This window comes from Oncorhynchus kisutch, linkage group LG1 (genome assembly GCF_002021735.2).
Source record: "Oncorhynchus kisutch isolate 150728-3 linkage group LG1, Okis_V2, whole genome shotgun sequence".
Taxonomy (NCBI): Eukaryota; Metazoa; Chordata; class Actinopteri; order Salmoniformes; family Salmonidae; genus Oncorhynchus; species Oncorhynchus kisutch.
The window spans coordinates 25029808-25050941 of NC_034174.2; the positions used below are offsets into that span (position 1 = coordinate 25029808).

Sequence of the window (21134 nt, forward strand, 5' to 3'; positions counted from 1 at the left end):
ATATGTACATTTAGGTAGAGTTATTAAAGTGACTATGCACAGATAATAACAGAGTAACAGCAGCGTAAAGGGGTGCATAGTCTGGGTAGCCATTTGACTAGATGTTCAGGAGTCTTATGGATTGGGGGTTGAAGCTGTTTAGAAGCCTCTTGGGACCTAGACTTGGCGTTCAGGTACTGCTTGCCATGCAGTAGCAGAGAGAACAGTCTACGACTAGGGTGGCTGGAGTCTGACAAAATCTTAGGGCCTTCCTCTGACACCGCCTGGTATAGAGGTCCTGGATGGCAGGACCTCTATACCAGGTAGATCAAGTGCATATTCCAATTAAAGTTTAAAAAGGAAATTGCTTGCATGACATTTTACAAACGAATTTGTTCTAAAGACTGAAAGATCCATACTAAAGCTAGTAAAAGCACGCCGTTCACACCGTTCCTCTGCGTGAGGACATTGACATGTCCAACATAAAGTGCCTTCAGAAAGTATTCCCACCCCTTTTTCCATATTTTGCTGTGGTATAGTTTGAACTGAAAATTGAGATTTGCTGGGCACTGGCCTACACACACAAAAAAACTATGTCAACGTGGAACTAGTTTATTTTTATTTTTTTTGCTTATTAAAAACGAAAAGCTGAAATGTCTTTTATCAATAAGTATTTAACGCGAGCCTAAATAAGTTCAGGAGTAGGAATTGGCTTAACAGGTCACATAATAAGTGGCATGGACTCTCACTGTGTGCAATAGTGTTTTAGTGATTTTTTAGATGGCTACCTTCTCTTTACCCCACACATACAATTCTCTGTCCCTCAGTCAAGAAGTGAATTTCAAACAAAAATTCAACCACAAAGACCAAGGAGGTTTTCCAATGCCTCGCATGATTAAGATATGAATTACTCTTTGGCTGGAGTATCAATACAAAGATACAGGAATCGTTCCTAACTCAGTTGCCGGAGAGGAAGGTAACTGCTCAGGGATTTCACCATGAGAACAGTGGTGACTAAAACAGTCAGAGTTATATGTCTGTGATAGGAGAAAACTGAGGAAGGATCAACATCGTAGTTACTGCACAATACTAATCTAATTGACAGATTGAAAACAAGGAAGCCTGTACAGAATAAAAATATCCCAAAACATGCATAGTTTTCAACAAGGCCCTAAAGTAATAATGCATAAAAATGTGGCAAAGCAATCAACTTTGTGTCTTGAATACAAAGCATTATGTTTGGGGCAAATCCAATACAACACCTTACGGAGTACCACTCTTCATATTTTTAAGCATAGTGTTGGCTGCATCATGTTATGGGTATGCTTGTAATCATCAAGGGCTGGGGAGTTTAAAGGATTTTTAAAAAATGAATGGAGCTCAGCCCCGGCAGAATCCTAGAGGAAAACCTGGTTCAGTCTGCTTTCCACAAGACACTGGGAGATGAATTCACCTTTCATAAGGACAATATTCTAAAATACAAGGCCAAATCTACACTGGAGTTGATAACCAAGAAGACAGTGAATGTTTGAGTGGCCGAGTTACAGTTTTTACTTAAATCTACTTGAAAATCTATGAAAAAACCTGAAAATTGTTGTCTAGCGATGATCTACAACCAATTTGACAGAGCTTGAAGAATTTTGAAAATAATAAAATGGGCAAATGTTCCACAATCCAGGAGTGGAAAGCTCAGAGACTTACAGCTGTAATCTCTGCCAAATGTGCTTCTACAAAGTATTGACTCTGGGGTGTGAACTTATGTAAATTAGATATTTCTGTAGATCATTTTCAATAAATTAGAAAAACAGGTTTTCACGGGGTATTGTGTAGATGGGTGAGAAAATACATATATTTAATCCATTTTGAATTCAGGCTGTAACGCAACAAAATGTAGAATAAGTCAAGGGGTATGAATACTTTCTGAAGGCACTGTATGCGTTATTAAACACATGAAAATTCTTCAAGAATTATACAAGATAGGGTTCTCTGTCAGTTTAGACTAGGCCATTTCACACAAAAAGTCATCCTTCAATGAACCAGCTCAATGAACAGATAATACCTTGCTCTTCTTTACGAGAGGTGTCAATGATAACTGTAGGGGAAGGTAGGACTATACATTTTACAGACTAAAATCTATTTTAAAAGGTCTCCAAACTTTAACCTAAAGCACCTATCATGGAGACAAATTATCCAGAGAGGGAGAGAGAGTTTACACCACATTATCTAACCCTCTGCCTCACAGGTGCTCACTGTCTGTGGAGAGAGCAGTTCTCTTCTTAATAATTGCACTGCAGCACATGGGTGTGTGTGAGACAGCACAGAGGGTTCACCAAGCTGGATTTAACGAGATACACAGCAAAGCGATCTCTTGATTCTAAAATCCATAATTCATCAATTCTTCCCAGCGTGCCGGCCAAAAAGACAGTTTAAGAACTCACACAGCGGAGGGGGAAAAATATACTCCTTTACTCTTTGTAGTACTTTTAAGACCTCTTCAGACATCTCAGGGACAGCTTAACATGCTAAAACAATACATTTGACTTAACTCACAGAGGCGTGGACTCGGAGGAGCACATGAAATATTAACAGGAGAATTGTAAACAAGTCTTAGGCGGTGGAAATCAAAAGCCTGAGCGCTCCTTTCTCATGTTACGTTATAGAGAGTGTAGAGGTGAATGGGAGGGGTGCTTTAATCCTTTTGAATATGATAGTGTCTGAACATGCATGCACACGCACTCTTTAGTTGTGTCATCCTGACAGAGATTAGTGCCGAGCAGGTTTCCCCAATGCACAAGTCTAGAATATGCTCTCCCTGCCCAAACCCTTCAGAAGAGCTATAAAACAAAAAGCTATTAAACCCGATCCTGGATCAGCTCGGTTTGTGTGTGTGAGACTTACCGTAGTGTGCTTGGAAGGCCTGGGGCTTCACCACCTGACTGCAGTGGCTGCACATCACCAGGTAGAAGTCATCCTGTGCTGGACACTGGCCAAATATGGGCATGTCTGTGGTTCCATGGAGGGGGGGGAGACACACAGATGAACAGGATAAAGACAACCAGTATCTATTGTAAACTGTAGGGAGGTAGACACAGGAAGTTTCTGAATGAAACATTTGAAACCATGTAGTGTTATGGACAGAGGGAGATAAAGCCTAGGCAACTAAGCATTCAATACTCTAGGATAATTATAGTTAATACAGGTGTGAGAATCATTCCAGACAAAAACTGATTGTACCCTTGTATAGATTACACACACACACACACACACACACACACACACACACACACAAAGAGGGTACCAGCCCAATTTCACAGTACAGGAAACCTAGTGATAAGAACAAGAAGATGACCGAGTCAGCACCCCAAAGGTTAACTGCTGCAGAAAACACACTGACAGTCTACCCACACGCTACACACCTAAGGGGTGAAGCAGGCAGGATAACTACAGCCAGTGGCAGAGCCTGTGAATGATCTGTGACTTCAAATAAATAAGAGGATGGAGAGCAACTGAGGCACAGACTGTCACTTGGGCCGTACCTGCAAATATTAAAATAAACTAAATCATCCAGGCAAAAAAAGAACACCTTCATTCACAGGAATGCATATGGCATATTATCTTATGCTCTTATCTTAAATAGTCTGGGTAGCCGTTTGATTAGCTGTTCAGGAGTCTTATTGCTTGGGGGTAGAAACTGTTAAGGCCTTTGGACCTAGACTTGGCGCTCCGGTACCGCTTGCCGTGCAGTAGCAGAGAGAACAGTCTTATGACTAGGGTGGCTGGAGTCTTTGGCAATCCCTCCAACACCGCATGGTCCTTCTATTCCCTTTCTCGCTCTCTAGGTGGCTGGAGTCTGACAATCATTAGGGCCTTTCTCTGACCACAAATGTTGTTGTAGGGTGGTATTATACACTTTTTTTCTTGTAGATATGTTGTGGTGTAATAATGTTATATGATGTACTGTTTTATCTTTTGTTGTATGTGTGATGTAAGTGCCTTAATGTGTTTGGACCCCAGGAGGAGTAGCTGCTGCCAAGGGGGATCCATAATAAAACACAAATACAAGACTCACTCCTTTTTTGGTGAAAGGAAATCAGAGTGGCACACTGGGAGACAAGGAGAGCTCAACATTTACCCTCACAAGGAGAACAACAAAGAGCTAATGAAGGGGCTAATTAAGAGATCACCCAGAGTGCCCGCCCACACGCCGTAGCAGACAAGGCCCTCCAACACACGGCTGAGGACACTTGAAATGTCACCAACGTTTCCGAGGCGCTGGCTATTCAAGTCCTCACAAAAGCCTACCTGTGCTCTTAGAAAAGTAATTTGCTGCTGTGTATGGGGGAATTAACAAGCTGACCTGTACTAAACACAGGGTTAGTGACTGGTCTAACTGGTCTCTTAAATGAGCACCATCTGACTCACCAGTCCACTCTGCATTCAGGACATTGTCAGTGGCACTGCACTATTGAAGCATCCAACATTAAAAAAATTGGTGAAACTCCATGTGCCATTTCATTCCCCATTTTCTTGTGTGGTATAGAGATGAGAGAGAAGGAGAGAAAGGGTAGAATGCAGTTCATTTCACCTTCCTCTTCAATGGCAGTGATGAATGATCTAGGTAGAGTAGTAGCAGATATTGGATGCTCAGAGCAGAGGCTGGCTGCACACAGACCACAGGGCAGCAAGAACCTTGCTGATCTTTGAGCCCATGTACCATCTCCTGCCGTGGAGCCCTTGGGCAAGGGACTTAAATCCCCACAATTTTTCTCCATCCAGGGGCGCTGCATTGCAGCTGACCCTGTGCCTCGCAACGTGTATGTGTGTACCTCAAGGGTGCTGGGAAAGGCAGAAGATACATTTCTGTTCTAACCAAAGGACAACAAAGTTGTATTCTATTGATGTTTTAAGGACACGATCAGCTCTCCCATTTTCTTACATCTAGTCAGCAGTTTGTTGCACTTACAGTGCATTCAGACCCCTTCCCCACATTTTGTTACAGCCTTATTCTAAAATATATTAAAATAAAGTCTTCACACAATACCCCATAATGACAAAGTGAAAACAGGTTTTTAGAAACGTTTCAAATGTATTAAAAATATAAATCAGAAATGCCTTATTTAGGTAAGTATTCAGACTCTATGCTAGGAGACTCAAAATTGAGCTCAGGTGCATCCTGTTTCCATTTATCATCCTTGGGATGTTTCTACAACTTGGAGTCCACCTGTGGTAAATTCATTTTGATTGGACATGATTTGGAAAGGCACACACCTGTCTATAAAGGTCACACAGTTGACGTGCATGTCAGAGTAAAAATCAAGCCATAAGGTCGAGGCCCATATCTGGGGAAGGGTACCAAAAAATGTCTGCAGCATTGAAGGTCCAAGAACACAGTGGCCTCCATCATTCTTAAACGGAAGCAGTTTGGAACCACCAAGAATCTTCCTAGAGCTGGCCCGCCCAGCCAAACTGAGCAATTGGGGAGAAGGGCCTGGGTTAGGCTGGTGACCAAGAACCTGATGGTCACTCTGACAGATCTCCAGAGTTCCTCTGGGGAGATGGGAGAAGCTTCCAGAAGCCACTCCTCAGTAAAAGGCACAAGACAGTCCACTTGGAGTTAGCCAAAAGACACCTAAAGAACCCTAAATTCTCTGGTCTGATGAAACCAAGATTGAACTCTTTGGCCTGAATGCCAAGCATCACTTCTGGAGGAAACCTGGCACCATCCCTACGGTGAAGCATGGTGGTGGCAGCATCATATTGTGGGGATGTTTTTCATTAGCAGGGACTGAGAGTCTAGTCAGGATCGAAGGAAAGATAAACGGAGCAAAGTGCAGAGAGATCCTTGAAGAAAAACTTGCTCCGGAGTCTCAGGACCTCAGACTAGGGCGAAGGTTCACCTTCAACAGGAAAACGACCCTAAGCACACAGCCAAGACAACGCAGGAGTGGCTTTGGGACAAGTCTCTGAATGTCCTTGAGTGGCCTAGCCAGTGCCCGGACTTGAAACCGGTCGAACATCTCTGGAGAGACCTGAAAATAGCTGTGCAGCAACACTCCCCATCCAACCTGACAGAGCTTGAGGATCTGCAGAGAACCTCCTCAAATACAGGTGTGCCAAGCTTGTAGCGTCACACCCAAGGAGACTCAAGGCTGTAATTGCTGCCAAAGGAGCTTCAATAAAGTAAAGGGTCTGAATGTGATATCAGTTTATTAATACATTTTCAAAAATATATAAATTCTGTTTTTTCTTTGTCATTATGGGGTATTGTGTGTACAATGATGAGGGAGGAAGAAAAACAATTTAATACAGGCCTTAACGTAACAAAATGTGGAAAAAGTCAAGGGGTTTTAATAATTTCTGAATGCACTTTATATAATCCCATTGGATCCTGCAGGTCACACCAGCAGCATACCACCCTGCATCCCACTGCTGGCATGCCTCTGAGGCTAAGCAGGGTCGGTCATGGATGGGAGACCAGATTCAGCTGGAAGTAGTGTTGGAGGGCTAGCAGGGGGCACTCTGGTCTTAAGATAGAATTCAAATGCCCCGGGACAGTGAAGGGGACATATCCCTGCATAGGGTACAGTCTTTTGGATGAGATGTTAAACTGCTGTCCTGGCTCTCTGTGGTCATTAAAAATCTCATGGCACGAGTAGGGGTTTTAACACCGGTGTCCTGGCTAAATTCCCAAATTGGCCCCCCATTTCCATCATGGCTACCTAAATCACCCCCTTCATTCCTAAATGGCATATATCAGTCCTCATCATGCTAGCTGATGTGTCGTTAGCATTCTGGCACAAAATGGTTCACCCAGGTGGGTGCCACACATTGGTGGTGGATGAGGTGAGTTTCCCCATTACTTGATAAATGCTTTGAGAACCTCAGTTGGTAGAAAGGTGCTATATAGATCCAATAATTATTATTACACAAACTAGAAAAATCTGAACATCTGGGTATTGTTCATGTCACATTCTCCTGTTCCTAACAAATATTTCAATTTTCAAAAATAAGTGATATGTCTGTTTAGGTTCATTTCAAATTGTTCCGGAACCTTAACTGCTTGACAAACAGGGCCCAGATTGAGGCCTTCAGAAGTTCAGACATGTAGCTGGTGCTGTTTCAGTGTCGACACCTTACTGTGAGACACTGCCACATTTCACTACTGCAGAGTCAGCTGTCGGTGGCATTCATTATCAGTAGTGTGTAGATATTTGTATGTTTAATCCCAGCCCCATCCCCGCAGGAGGCTTTTACACTCTTGGTAGGCCGTCATCGTAAATAAGAATTTGTTCTTAACTTGCCTAGTTAAATAACGGTTCAATAAAATAAATACGGATCGACTTAACTCTCACATTGGCACCAAACGTATCAAAACCATTCGAATTTGCATTCTCACTAATATGTAATTGTCTTCCAACCTTTGTCTTCGCCATTTGTATAGCATGGTAATTAAACATTTCATGACAGTCTTTATCAAATCACTGACACCAACCCATGTAATAATTCAATTATAAATCATAGCGTCCAAACAAAAAAAACAGTAAGGCCATTTTGTGGTTAATATTGTAAATATAGAGCACTTTGAATGTGCTTATAAAACTGTTCTCAACAAATGTGAGTGTGTAGTAGTTTAGAAGCACTATAAATATTCAACTGACATAGGAAAGTCATTGGAGGTTTCAAGAAATTTCCATCAAGAGTAGCAGTTATTCTTAATGACAGACTTGTTGCTCCCATTTTAACTGTGAAACTGCTGTCACCACACTGAGTGTGCCCCTCCCCTAACGGTGCACATCAGGGCTTTTCAGGTGGGCACAATGATACAGAACAGCCAGACAGAAATGATAGTGTAAAACAGACAAAATAATTATCTGTTTATCGGTGTATAATAAACAATCATGTCAGCTTTATCGCATTACATTTCTGTCTTTTTACCCCACTGAATAAGCCCTGGCTGGTTGACCATGTCAGCTTTATCACATTACATTTCTGTCTTTCTACCCCACTGAATAAGCCCTGGCTGGTTGTTAGCTGTGGTGTGCACCTACTTAGGAACAGAGGATAGAAGTCCTCTCTTCAAGATGTCAACTAGTGGCCATAGATTCCAGGGCTATATCATTGATTGATCAGACTTGCGTTGTCACAGGTCAATCTGGTGCACTTGTTCAACAGAACAACCAGATTTCAGCTGGTGCATGTGAAGTGTGTGTGCAACCCACCAAAACACTCATTGGCTCTGACAAAAGAGAGAACACTCACCATCTCTGCACAATCGCATGGCTTCACGATTTTTCCCGAACTCCTTCAAACTTTCCTCCGATTCAGCACCTAAAATGAGGCAATCGAATACAGACACAAATAGTTGCACTTGCTTGCTTCTGCTGTTGCTACCAGTAGCGTTTCTTCATATTCCCAAAACTGCACGCAATCGGAAAAAAGCTAACGAACATTCCTCGACTACACACACATCCAGTACGCACGAGCACTCACCGTCGTTGCCTTTGGGTATGGCAGCATCGACCCAGTTGCTCCAAGACTGTCCCAACATCATTTCTGGACTAGGCAGGGATCTGCGCTCCGCAACAGTCGCCATTGCTGTGGAGCCTTCTCCCCGCTGGATCTGCTGCTGCTTTAGCTGCCTGGCCGCTCTGCGCTGCTCCCCCCTGACGTCATCATCGGCCCTTTCCGACATTCTTTCCGCTACAATGTAACAACAGCAGTCAGCGTTGAGGTGGTGTTCTCAGGATTCCTTCATTGATCGACTCAGGCAAACGCATGTTTCGATAATACTAATCCCTTTGACGTTTTCAGAAGCTATAGAGAGTCACACTCCAATTAAATCGTTTTTTTTAGACGGGAGCATGTGTGTGCGAGGCCACATACCGTCTGGGCAATCACAGATACAACTTTAAAGGAGGGACATAACTTCACCTCCCTGAGCGCAAGAAACGTGGGAAATCCAGGTCACTTACAAGGGGTGTTAAAACGTAACTGCTTATCAATTTAAAATCATGCAGTTCCACATCAACTTCTTAAATATAGCCTACGCCAAATTGATACATTTCACATTGTAGGCATTCGTTTGTTGTTGTTGGGTTTTGTTTTTTATCGAAAAAGCGGCTTTGTGAAAGAGAACTAACCAAATTATAGGGACCCAAAAATGTGTTAAAATGCCCTAATATTGAGAAAATAAATGTGTCACTTCATGACAGCCAGAATATCACTCGCTCTCAACTTCAGAATCGAAGGTGTGTAGCCTATGACTGAACAGTTCGTTTATATAAAAAAGTGCAACAATTATGACCGGGATTTTGTTTTATTGTCGACGGATGGGGGAAGAAATATACATTAATGTTATACTAAACTTCCTTAAAGCGCGACTCCTTTCCAGTAAATCGATTCATATTCCTCACAACCTTTTGCGTCAGTGTCATGTGGCGCAATGACGATCTAGGAACTTGGAACACTTATTCACAAAACAAGCAGAAAGAAAGCTATAGTCCTTCCGTTAGAAAACAGTGATGGGATTGTTACGTTCTAAAAAACTTCATTCAGATCTACAGTACTATAAGAGTTAAATAAAGCCTAACAAAAATGAATGTTTAATGACTTCAAGTTTGTAGAAATGAAACATTTCCTAAAGGAATTATCCCTTACATTCAAATGGGATTCTGAATTACATGGAGTGAGTGGTATGAGCCAGGATGTCGTCAGATATTCTCTCATGTTTGCAACTCAGCACTACAGCACAACATAAAATACTGTTGGGCAGAATCAATATGTATATAGTTAATATGTGGTTAATAAGTGGCAAAATCCTACACAACCATTATCAGTTTTCAATATTGCTTACCAGTAGTAACCAGAAATTACCAAATGCATTTTCAGTGCATCCACCAAAATTCAAGCGCCATACCTCTACTGCCATTACAATAGGCATACAATGGCTCAACTAACAAGGGGGCAGAGACTAGCCCTATAAATGACAACTAATCAGTTCACAAAATAGTAGGTTATGACAGAGCAAAAACCCTCCCCTCTAGATAACTTGTGGGCATGTTAAGAGTCTTGACCACATGTCATACTCACTCCATGGAGAGCCGAGTGTCTGCCAGTTTTCGCTCCTCCCTTGTACTTGATTGATGAATTAAGGTCACTAATTAGTAAGAAACTCACCTCACCTGGTTGTCTAGGTCTTAATTGAAATGGGGGGGACGGGGGGGGGGGGACAGCAGACACTCAGCCCTCTATGGAATTACTTTAACACCCCTGGTCTGGAGACATGTTAACATTTCTTGGCATATTAATTTCCAGACACATTTTCTAAAATATAAAAACTTTGCATCTTGTTGTTATGGTTATAGGGATGCTTGTGGATCCAAAAACCAAAAACGTCATACAAGACACATTAATGCAGCTATCAACGCATACATAGATAAGGATACTAAGCCTAACTAAATACATCCAAACATCACCCTGGTTCTATACCATATACACTCACCTTCCTCTGTATCGTGGTACAGTGAAACTTTTCTTTTTAAAAGGAGAACGAACTTCTGAACCTCTTCCGCATTTGTATTTATGTGTGAATGGATAGGAGCAGAGGTATGGAGACAGAGGGATCTGGTTTTGGGTGAATGTATATGGTTCCGAAGGCGAGAGTGTTACCACTAAGCCAGACTCAGTGCAGCGTATTACAAAAACGAAGTCATTGTTTACATGTGTGTGTATACTAATCAATTATAAAATCAACATATTACTTGGCAAATGTTCTGCATCTAACAGACTGACATAATAAGAATACGGTTGGGATTCTTTAAAAATGACAAATGATAAATATTACACTTCCATGGTGGTCTATGCAGCTGTTATACCATATGTATTTAGGCCTCCTGCTTATCTGACCAACAGGTCTTCTGTGCTTCAAAAGGCCTTGGGCTCGTTTGAGGGCTAAGGCAACTGACTGTAGACAAAAGTCGAGGAGTGAAGTCGGGGGAGGTGATGTGCATCTGCGATAGCTGAAAGTCTGACACTGATGTGGTTTTCCAACAGCAAGGCTCAATGCAACATGGTAGTGTTGCCATTGTTTATAATTTTTCTTTATAAGGTTGTCTTAAACATGTCTCCGACCCCCATATCACACACTCACAAACCGAAAATATACACCGGGTGTACTAAACACCATGACAGACTGACCAGGTGAAAGCTATGATCCCTTACTGATGTCACTTGTTAAATCCACTTCAAATCAGTGTAGATGAAGGGGAGGTGACATGTTAAAGAAGGATTTTTAAACCTCGAGACAATTGAGACCTGGATTATGTAGGTGTGAATGGGCAAGACAAAAGATTTCAGTGCCTTTGAACTGTGTATGGTAGCAGGTGCCAGGCGCAACGATTTGAGTGTGTCAAGAACTGCAAAGCTGCTGGGTATTTCACACTCAACAGTTTCCCATGTGTATCAAAAATGCGCCACCAACCAAAGGACATCCAGCTAACTTGACAACTGTTGGAAGCATTGGAGTCAACATAGACCAGCATCCCTGTGAAACGCTTAACACCTTGTAGAGTCCATGCCGCGACTAAGGCTGTTCTGAGGGCAAAAAGGGGTGCAACTCAATATTAGGAAAGTATACAGTGTGTGTACATTGTATAATGAATTGGTGAGACAGCCTCAAATATCACATTAATTTGTACATATCCACTGTATAGACAAATAGTGGCAAAGTTGGTTCCTGTCAATCAGGTCTTTGGTTATATTCCTGTTGGTAAAAAAACAGCTTAATGATTGGTTGACAATAGCGCCTCCCACAATGCAGGCGATGGCTGTTTGTGAAGCTCAACTGCAGAAACTTGCAGTCGACAGCAGTCAAAACTTCATGACCTTTGATAGCATGGTTTTTGTAAAGTTCATGCAGTCGACATGTAGGAGCAAGTTGGACCATTTTTTTATCCCCACAATGCAACACACTTTGACGACTTGACAGAAGTGATCCACTCAAACAGGCCAACTGACTCGGGGAGCCAACGCAGCTCTTTAGGTATCAAACATACCTCCATTACACTTCACCCCACTTTGACTTCTTCCTCCTTCTCAGAGACCTATTGGGGTCACTGAACATAATGTGACCCACAGGGTTCAAACCCAGGTCTATAGTGCAGCAGAAGAGCGCCTACTAAGTCAAAGCCCAACTCTTCAGGACTCAGGCTAGGTTACTCATATGTAAGTTTGGTCATCAAAACACTTCCGTTACACTTATTAATGAAGTATCAATATCTTAGAGATTTTGTAATGCAATGGCAGCTGAAAAATTGCAGTCCTGAGAGAAGAGTCTGACTGCAGCCATGTCTGTGGACTGTGGAGAGAGCCTCAAAACTGGAACCAGTGATGGTTAGAATTTCAGTAGAAAAACAGATCATTGTGCTCACTGAACCCTTACCTTGTCAAATGTGGAAAAGGGAACTCAATCGTAACTGGATCAGTAGAACCTCATCAGTTTGGGTGATCGCTGGTCGCCCCACACAAGTTGTGGAAGGAATCTGGGTGAGAGAAAGAGACGGGAGGAAAACATTTGTATCAGCTTCATTGTTTTCCTTGTCTTGATACCGTAATCACGGTTTAGGGAATTACGGGGTTGTTGGTCTGGAAGATAACACCGCCTCGCATTCTCCTGGTGGATCTGGAGCCGCAGCTTTCACACTAGCACGAGCTACTTATGGAGCTCCTCCCGCAGCAGAGTAATCCAATCCAATAAGCACCATCCCTGGTTAACCACTCCAGATCCCTGCTGTTTGCAGCCCAAACATCCCTTTAAAGATTATATTTCTGTTTTAAAGAACTTTAAACCGTTGGTTTTAACATTGTAGGCTTCTCATCAATTCAACACAATGTGAATATTTTATTTATTTTGTACCTTTATTTAACTAGGCAAGTCAGTTAAGAACAAATTCTTATTTTCAATGACGGCCTAGGAACAGTGGGTTAATTGCCTTGTTCAGGGGCAGAACAACAGATTTGTACCTTGTCAGCTCAGGGATTTCAACTTGCAACCTTCCAGTTACCAGTCCAACGCTCTAACCACTAGGCTACCCTAATATGAAGCCCTTTATGAGATGTATTGCCCGTTTGCTACAGTGACAAGAATGTGAAGGAATTTCTACAACAGGCGTTGGAATGAGGGGATCAAATTGTCTTGTGCCAGAGTTGCATACAGTATAGAGTAGCTTATGCCTAGGCTATCATACAACAAAACTGTTGCTTGCTAATAGAGAGTTGCATTTCAATGAAGCTTAGCTTAATCAAAAGGATGTACACGTTAGAGCTGGGACGATAACAGAATTATCCATACCGAGCACTTCATGCAGGCATTTTTGCTGATATCATTCATTATGATAAGTAGCCTATACTAGAGAAATGTGAAGTTTAAAATGAAATAAGTTTGATAATATGGGTGATTGTTGCCATCAATTGCCCCATTAACAATCAAACTAGTAGTAGTAGTTTAAAGGGTAATAAAAAAAGTGGCGCACATTAACGTTAAAAATCATTATTTATCGTTATGGCATCAATCCAGGCAATTTATCACAATATGGATTTTTGTCCATATGGTCCAGCTCTAGTACACATCACTAAACACAATAGGCCTAGGCTACATACACCACTGATGCGTCATGACTTCAACTAGCCTAGGCCTACAAGGCAACATAATGTAGACTACATTAGAGGACTTAAGCCTAGTTAATGCAAAAGTCACATTTCCAAATTGAACAACTAGCAAGTAATCTACTGAAATTCTGACAGCAACAATGTGTCGGTTACTTTATTTACCAATCAGCTAGCATTAGCTGCATTATATGCAAACTAATAGTGAAAGAGTTACTTGTTAATTTGCTAAAACAATTACTAATCAAGAGCATTAGCTAGGTTAAATGTATTATTTGAGTGAACATTTGTGTTAAAATAATCAAACGATTTACATAAGCAGATAAAAAAGGATTAGGCCAATTGTATACAATGTCTTTATGCTACATTTGGTTTTCAGTTACTCAAAATCCAATGCACTTTGGTCATGCAAATGATTGTTCATATGAATGACAACATTGTGGCACATACACACTCTTGCATGGTTCTTTGGGGGGTATTTCACTGCTCAACACCAATGTTCTCCGCACAAAATACATTTAACATTGTAAAAATAATAACTGCATAGTTTAGACTCCATTGAGACACACCCAGAAGTAACACCATACTTATTTGAATATAATTTTATTTGTCACATGCGCCAAACACTGGGCCGTACGCACAAACCTCTATTGCTCCTTACGGTCAGATGCAGAGAAGTTGCCATACCAGAAAATTATGCAACCGGTCAGGATGCTCTCGATGGTACAGCTGTATAACTTTGAAGATCTGGGGACCCATGCCAAATCTTTTCAGTCTCCTGAGGGGGAAAAGGTGTTGTCGTGCCCTCTTCACGACTGTCTTGGTGTGTTTGGATGATGATAGTTTGTTGGTGATATGGACACCAAGGAACTTGAAACTCTTGACCCGCTCCACTACAGCCCCCTCGATGTTAACGGGGGCCTGTTCGGCCCTCCTTTTCCTGTAGTCCAATGTGTCTTGCTCACATTGAGGGAGAGGTTGTTGTCCTGGCACCACACTGCCAGGTCTCTGACCTCCTCCCTATAGGCAGTCTCATCGTTGTTGGTGATCAGACCTACGACTGTTGTGTCATCAGCAAACTTAATGGTGTTGGAGTCGTGCTTGGCCACACAGATGTGGGTGAGCAGGGAGTACAGGAGGGAACTAAACACGCACCCTTGAGGGGCCCCAGTGTTGAGGATCAGTGTGTCAGATGTGTTGTTGCCTAACCTTACCACCTGGGGGTGGCCCGTCAGAAAGCCCAGGATCCAGCTGCAGAGGGAGGTGATTAGTCCCTGGGTCCTTAGCTTAGTGATGAGCTTTGTGGGCACTATGGCGCTGAACACTGAGCTGTAGTCAATGAACAGCATTCTCACATTTGTGTGTTCCTTTTGTCCAGGTGTGAAAGGGTAGTGTGGGGTGCGATTGAGATTTAATCATCTGTGGATCTGTTGGGGTGGTATGCGAATTGTAGTGGGTCTAGGGATTCCGGGATGATGGTGTTGATGTGAGCCATGACAAGCCTTTCAAAGAACTTCATGGCTACAGATGTGAGTGCTACAGGCGGTAGTCATTTAGGCAAGTTACCGTTGCTTTCTTGGGCACAGGGACTATGGTGGTCTGCTTGAAACTAGAGGTTGACCGACTAAATCGGAATGGCCGATTAATTAGGGCCGATTTCAAGTTGTTTTCATAACAATTGGAAATCTGTAATTTTGGACACCGATTTTTTTTTTACACCTTTATTAAATCTTTATTTAGCTAGGCAAGTCAGTTAAGAACACATTCTTATTTTTCAATGACAGCCTAGGAATGGTGGGTTAACTGCCTTGTTCAGGGGCAGAACGACAGATTTTTACCTTGTCAGCTCAGGGATTCAATCTTGCAACCTTTCGGTTAACTAGTCCAACGCTCTAACCACCTGCCTCACGAGGAGCCCGCCTGTTACGCGAATGCAGTAAGAAGCCAAGGTAAGTTAAGCTAGCATTAAACTTAATCATAATCACTAGTTATAACTACACATGGTTGATATTACTAGTTTATCTAGCGTGTCCTGCGTTGCATATAATCGATGCAGTGCGCATTCGCGAAAAAGGACTTTCGTTGCTCCAACGTGTACCTAACCATAAAATCAATACACAGAAGCATACATTTTTAAACCTGCAAATTTAGCTAAAAGAAATCCAGGTTAGCAGGCAATATTAACCAGGTGAAATTGTGTCACTTCTCGTGTTCATTGCACGCAGTCAGGATATATGCAACAGTTTGGGCCGCCTGGCTCATTGTAAACTAATTTGCCAGAATTTTACGTAATTATGACATAACATTGAAGGTTGTGCAATGTAACAGCAATATTTAGACTTAGGGATGCCACCCGTTAGATAAAATACGGAACGGTTCTGTATTTCACTGAAAGAATAAACATTTTGTTTTCGAGATGATAGTTTCCGGATTTGACCATATTAATGACATAAGGCACGGAAGCTATACTGTTACACTGGCAATACTAAAGTGCCTATAAGAACATCCAATAGTCAAAGGTATATGAAATACAAATGGTATAGAGAAATAGTCCTATAATAACTCCAACCTAAAACTTCTTACCTGGGAATATTGAAGACTCAAGTTAAAAGGAACCACCAGCTTTCATATGTTCTCATGTTCTGAGCAAGGTACTTAAACGTTAGCTTTCTTACATAGCACATATTGCACTTTTACTTTCTTCTTCAACACTTTGTTGTTGCATTATTTAAACCAATTTGAACATGTTTCATTATTTATTTGAGGCTAACTTGATTTTATTTATGTATATTAAGTTCAAATAAGTGTTCATTCAGTATTGTTGTAATTGTCATTATTACAAATACATTTTTAAAACCGGCCGATTAATCGGTATCGGCTTTTTTTGGTCCGCCAATAAATCGGTATTGGCGTTGAAAAATCATAATCGGTCTACCTCTACTTGAAACATGTAGATTTTACACACTCGGTCAGGAAGAGGTTGAAAATATCAGTGAAGACACTTGCCAGTTGGTCCGCACATGCTCCGAGTAGACGTCCTGGTAATCCGTCTGGCCCCGCGGCCTTGTGAAAGTAGGTCTTGCTCACATAAGCTACGGAGAGCGTGATCACAGTCGTCCAGCCACCTTCGTGCTCTCATGCACGCTTCAGTGTTGTTTGCTTCAAAGCGAGCATAAAAAAGGCATCTGGTAGGCTTGTGTCACTGGGCAGCTCCCGGCTGTGCTTCCCTTTGTAGTCTGTAATCGTTTGCAAGCCCTGCCACAGCCGTCAAGCATCAGAGCTGGGGTAGTAGGATTCAATCTTAGTCCTGTATTGACACTTTCCTGTTTGATGGTTCGTTGAGGGCATAGCGGGATTTCTCCGAATTAGTGACCCGCTCCTTGCAAAAGTGGCAGCTCTCGCCTTTAGCTCGGTGTAGATGTTGCATTCACTTATTGATGAAGCCGGTGACTGGTGGTATACTCCTCAATGCTATTGGATGAATCCCGGAAGATATTCCAGTCTGTGCTAGTAAAATAGTACTGTAGTCTCTGTGTGGTGAAAAGATGGTCTCGAGTTTTTTTTCACCTTTAGGCCGTTATTGTAAATAAAAATTTGTTCTTAACTGACTTGGCTAGTTAAATAAAAATAAAACCTCATTAGGTCTAATGGTGGCCCTGTGCCTTCCGGGATCCTTGGGATGTTCCCCCCATTGAATTTGACATTTAAAATTGTTTTCAGGGACCACGTTTTGGTTTTTGCCCTACCACTACACAGCTGATTCAAATAATCATCAAGCTTTGGTATGTTAAAAATATATATTTATTTAACTAGGCAAGTCAGTTAATTAAGAACAAAATCTTATTTACAATGACGACCTACCCTGGCCAAACCCTAACAACGCTGGGCCAATTGTGCGCCGCCCTATGGGACTCCCAATTCCGGCCGTTTGAACCAGAGTCTCTAGTAACACCTCTACCACCGAGATGCAGTGCCTTAGACCGCTGCGCCACTCGGGAGCCCAAGTGATCATTTGAATCAACTGTGTAGTGTTAAGGCAAAAACCAAAACGTGCACCCCTTGGGGTCCCGGGGTCCCCAGGACCGAGTTGGGGAAACACTGGATTAAGGTTGGGTTAGGGACGTCCCATGGATTCCGAGTAGCACTGACCATCTCACGCTCCCGCAAGAGTAGGCCGTCAAAGACTATATAAAGACGAGATGTTTTTGACTAAGATGAAAACGTGTCAGTTTATCACTTTTACGAGGTTGGCGTAATAACATGTTCAACTACTTAAGACATTGTCTCGAATATAGCTAGTGCCTTTAGATTTCGAGAAAAATAAACTACTAAGGACATTTTTTTTCTCTCAGTTTTTCACTCAAACTTCTCAAACACCAAACCCCGGCATGGTCTGCTTGGTGTTTCGCAAGCGTTCCCGGAAGTCTCGCGATGTTGCGTCTCTGGTTTAGAAACTCTGTGCCCATATCACCAAACTAGATAATTTCGCAGTCAATCGAGGAGTGGCTAGCTAGCTATCATTAGCGCTAACTCAAGTAAGCTAGCTTGCTGGCCAGCCATATCTTCCAATGAACCTGGCAGAAGTCATTAACAGCCGACATAGAAACATTATGAATTTGCACTTACCAAGGTCCTGGACGTTGGGGATGCAAATGTGACGGCAGACAGATACAAATCTGTTGAATGTGGCGGATATTAAAGTATGGAGATCGTGCAGAAAGAACGAATGCAATGCTCACTGACTGTGGAGGTCTTTACCAGGTGCTTCCATGTCTGTTTACCAAACTGCATTCTGGGATGCAGACGTCACATTTTTTTTACAGTCTATACTTCACGCACGCACGTCGCTGCCGTGCCAGCTAACTGTTTTACCCGTTCTTTTATTCCACAATGGGTTTCAAAGAGCTGAAACTGGTAGCATTTGGTGTCTTGTCACAGGGGCCAAGTAACAATTTTCAGCAAAATACATGCACCGTAATCGTGATCGAAGAGGAGTAGTTTCACGAGATTCTCATGCTGTCAAAATTAACACGAGCTGGTCTTTTGACCAATCCGTGCCCTTTTTTTCCCCAGAGGCGGGGTATTTCCAGTAGCGCTGGGGTGCGTTCAGTCAGAGATACTTTTAAGGAGATGGGAAACTCATTGGAATTGTATTAACGCCCGTATACGTTGCCCATACAGCATCAATGGGCCGCGCGTTGCATTATGGGTGATTATAGTACAGCGTTAGCACCACAGAGTTTCTAAACCCAAAGACGCAACACTGCGAGACTTCCGGGAACATTTTGACCATGGAGACCAGGTCAGGGTTTGGGGTTTGAGAAATCAATGAGGGAAGTGAACATTTTCTTCCTTAGCTGTTAATTTTCTCGAAATCTAATGGCACAACCTAGATTTGAGACAATGTCTTAGGTAGTTGAGGATGTTAAAGACAACTTTATATTGAATGAGTGGGTTTGAGTTGATAGCCTGCACATGCGCAGTTCGACGCAAAACGACCGGTAGAGCTGAGTACGTATTTATGCGCATGCGCTTAGCTAACCAACGTCGCCATGACATCGCCTACAAGCGTGACTCGGGATTTCCATTGGAGAAGCAGTTTCTGCCTATCTTTATACTGATCTCTTTGATAGTACTACCACATAAATGAAGAAAGGATAGGGACAACTGTGCCAAAAATCTGTCTTCTCCAGCAGGTGGTGTTGTTTCGTTTCTTTCACTCACTAAACGAGGAGTTTTTGTATGGAGGTCAATGAGAGAGTTGAATTTGGTGCTCTAAAAATGTAATGGCTTATTTTCTATGTGAGATTTATTTGATCAAATATACGTTTTGTAATGCTTAGGTTGTTACGAGTGTACTGGTGTAAGTAGGACACGTGACACCCCGGCAACTTTGAGAAAAAACACTATATTGGAGTTTCGAGATGGCTATGCATATTCATGACATGTGGCTAGTAGCATAGCATCTCTCTCGATTCAATACAGGCGGCTGACGTCAACACCCTCATCGAATATAAAATAACGAAATGTATCCACCAATCCAAAGAGAGCAATAGGTGGGAGGTTGTCTTGTCATTATATCCAAATCTCTGATTACTTCAAGGAATGAATGTGAGCACAGAGATCCAACACGAGCACGAATTTCATGAACAAGAAGCTCAAGATTGCAAACCTTTTCCAGGATTTGAGATAATTAACTTGTCCTCTGTAATATTATATAGCTTTGAAATCGTGACATTACGTACTTTCGAGGAAAATAGACAGGTTTGAGGGCTGCACATGCGGCGTTTGGAGCAAGACGTCCGTTAGACCTGATGACGTGTTTCTACGCATTAGCCTTGCTGGAATCGCCTACAAGTGGGATTGGCCAAGATGGCTGAAGTGAGATAGGGGATTTCTATTGGAGTAGAAGTTTTAGCCTTGCAATCTTCATACTTTACTTTGGTTCTACTAGGTTTTTTTCAAAGATTTGTATAACTTACCCTTAGCTCATTGTTCTAACTTACCCTTAGCTCATTGTTCTATCTGTACTTTTATGTTCTGAATGCAGCCCTTTTTATTTCCTTTAACAATAAAGTTAAATTAAAAGAAGAGTAAATTTACCTGGACAAATGGGTGCTGTAACTGATGGAGATTGTTCATTGTTTGATATTACCCAATTAGCTAGCAAACTAATGTGTTATTGAGATTGGTTTCTTAATCATACTACCTGTCTAAATAGTTCTGTGTATTTGAAGTGGCCACTTAAATCTAATTTTGAAGGCATCAGCTACATTGAAAAACTGGATACAGAACATGTATTGTTAACTATGCTAGCTAGCTAAAATGCTAGCCTGTGGTGCCGTTTAGCCAACTTAGTTATAGCTCGGGGATTTGAACTTACAACCTATCTTCTGTATACCAGCCCCACCTTGTCACAACACAACTGATTGGCTCCAAGAAAGAAAACAATTCCGCAATTTAAGTTTTAACAAAGCACACCTGTTGATTGAAATGCATTCCAGGTGAAGACCTCTTGAAGCTGGTTGAGAGAATGCCAAGAGTGTGCAAAGCTGTCATCAAAGCAAAGGGTGGCTACTTTGAAGAATCTCAAATAAACATATCAAAATATATTTTATAAGTTATTTGGTTACTACATGATTTCTTATTTGTTATTTCATAGTTATGATGTATTCACTATTATTCTACAATGTAGAAAATAGTACAAATAAAGAAAAACCATTGAATGAGTAGGTGTATTCAAACTTTTGTCTGGTACTGTACATGTGTATTGCAGTTTTCAGGAGAGCATTTCCCTACAACGTTTGCTTCCTGTATTCAGGGCATGTGACCAATAAACTTTGATTTGATGATGGCCAGGGACTAATTTTGAAAATGTACTGGGCAGGGGCGCAGCCTTGGGTGGGCCTCCACCCACTGGGGAGCCAGTCCCAGTCAATCAGAATGTGTTTTTCCGCACAAAAGTGCTTTATTACAGACATAAACACTCCTCA

General features: G+C 41.9%; 1 protein-coding gene across 1 annotated transcript in view; it reads right to left on the reverse strand.

Annotated features, from left to right (window-relative positions):
- atxn7 (ataxin 7) overlaps positions 1–18604 on the reverse strand; it is a 35955-nt gene extending 17351 nt beyond the window's left edge. The window contains exons 1-5 of the mRNA XM_031805709.1: positions 18268–18604; positions 12419–12518; positions 8470–8679; positions 8239–8307; positions 2878–2982 (exon numbers count right to left, since the gene is read on the reverse strand). Coding sequence (XP_031661569.1) covers positions 2878–2982; positions 8239–8307; positions 8470–8671 — 376 coding nt within the window. The 5' untranslated portion in view covers positions 8672–8679; positions 12419–12518; positions 18268–18604. The remainder of the gene's footprint in view (positions 1–2877; positions 2983–8238; positions 8308–8469; positions 8680–12418; positions 12519–18267) is intronic.
- Positions 18605–21134: the final 2530 nt, after the last annotated feature.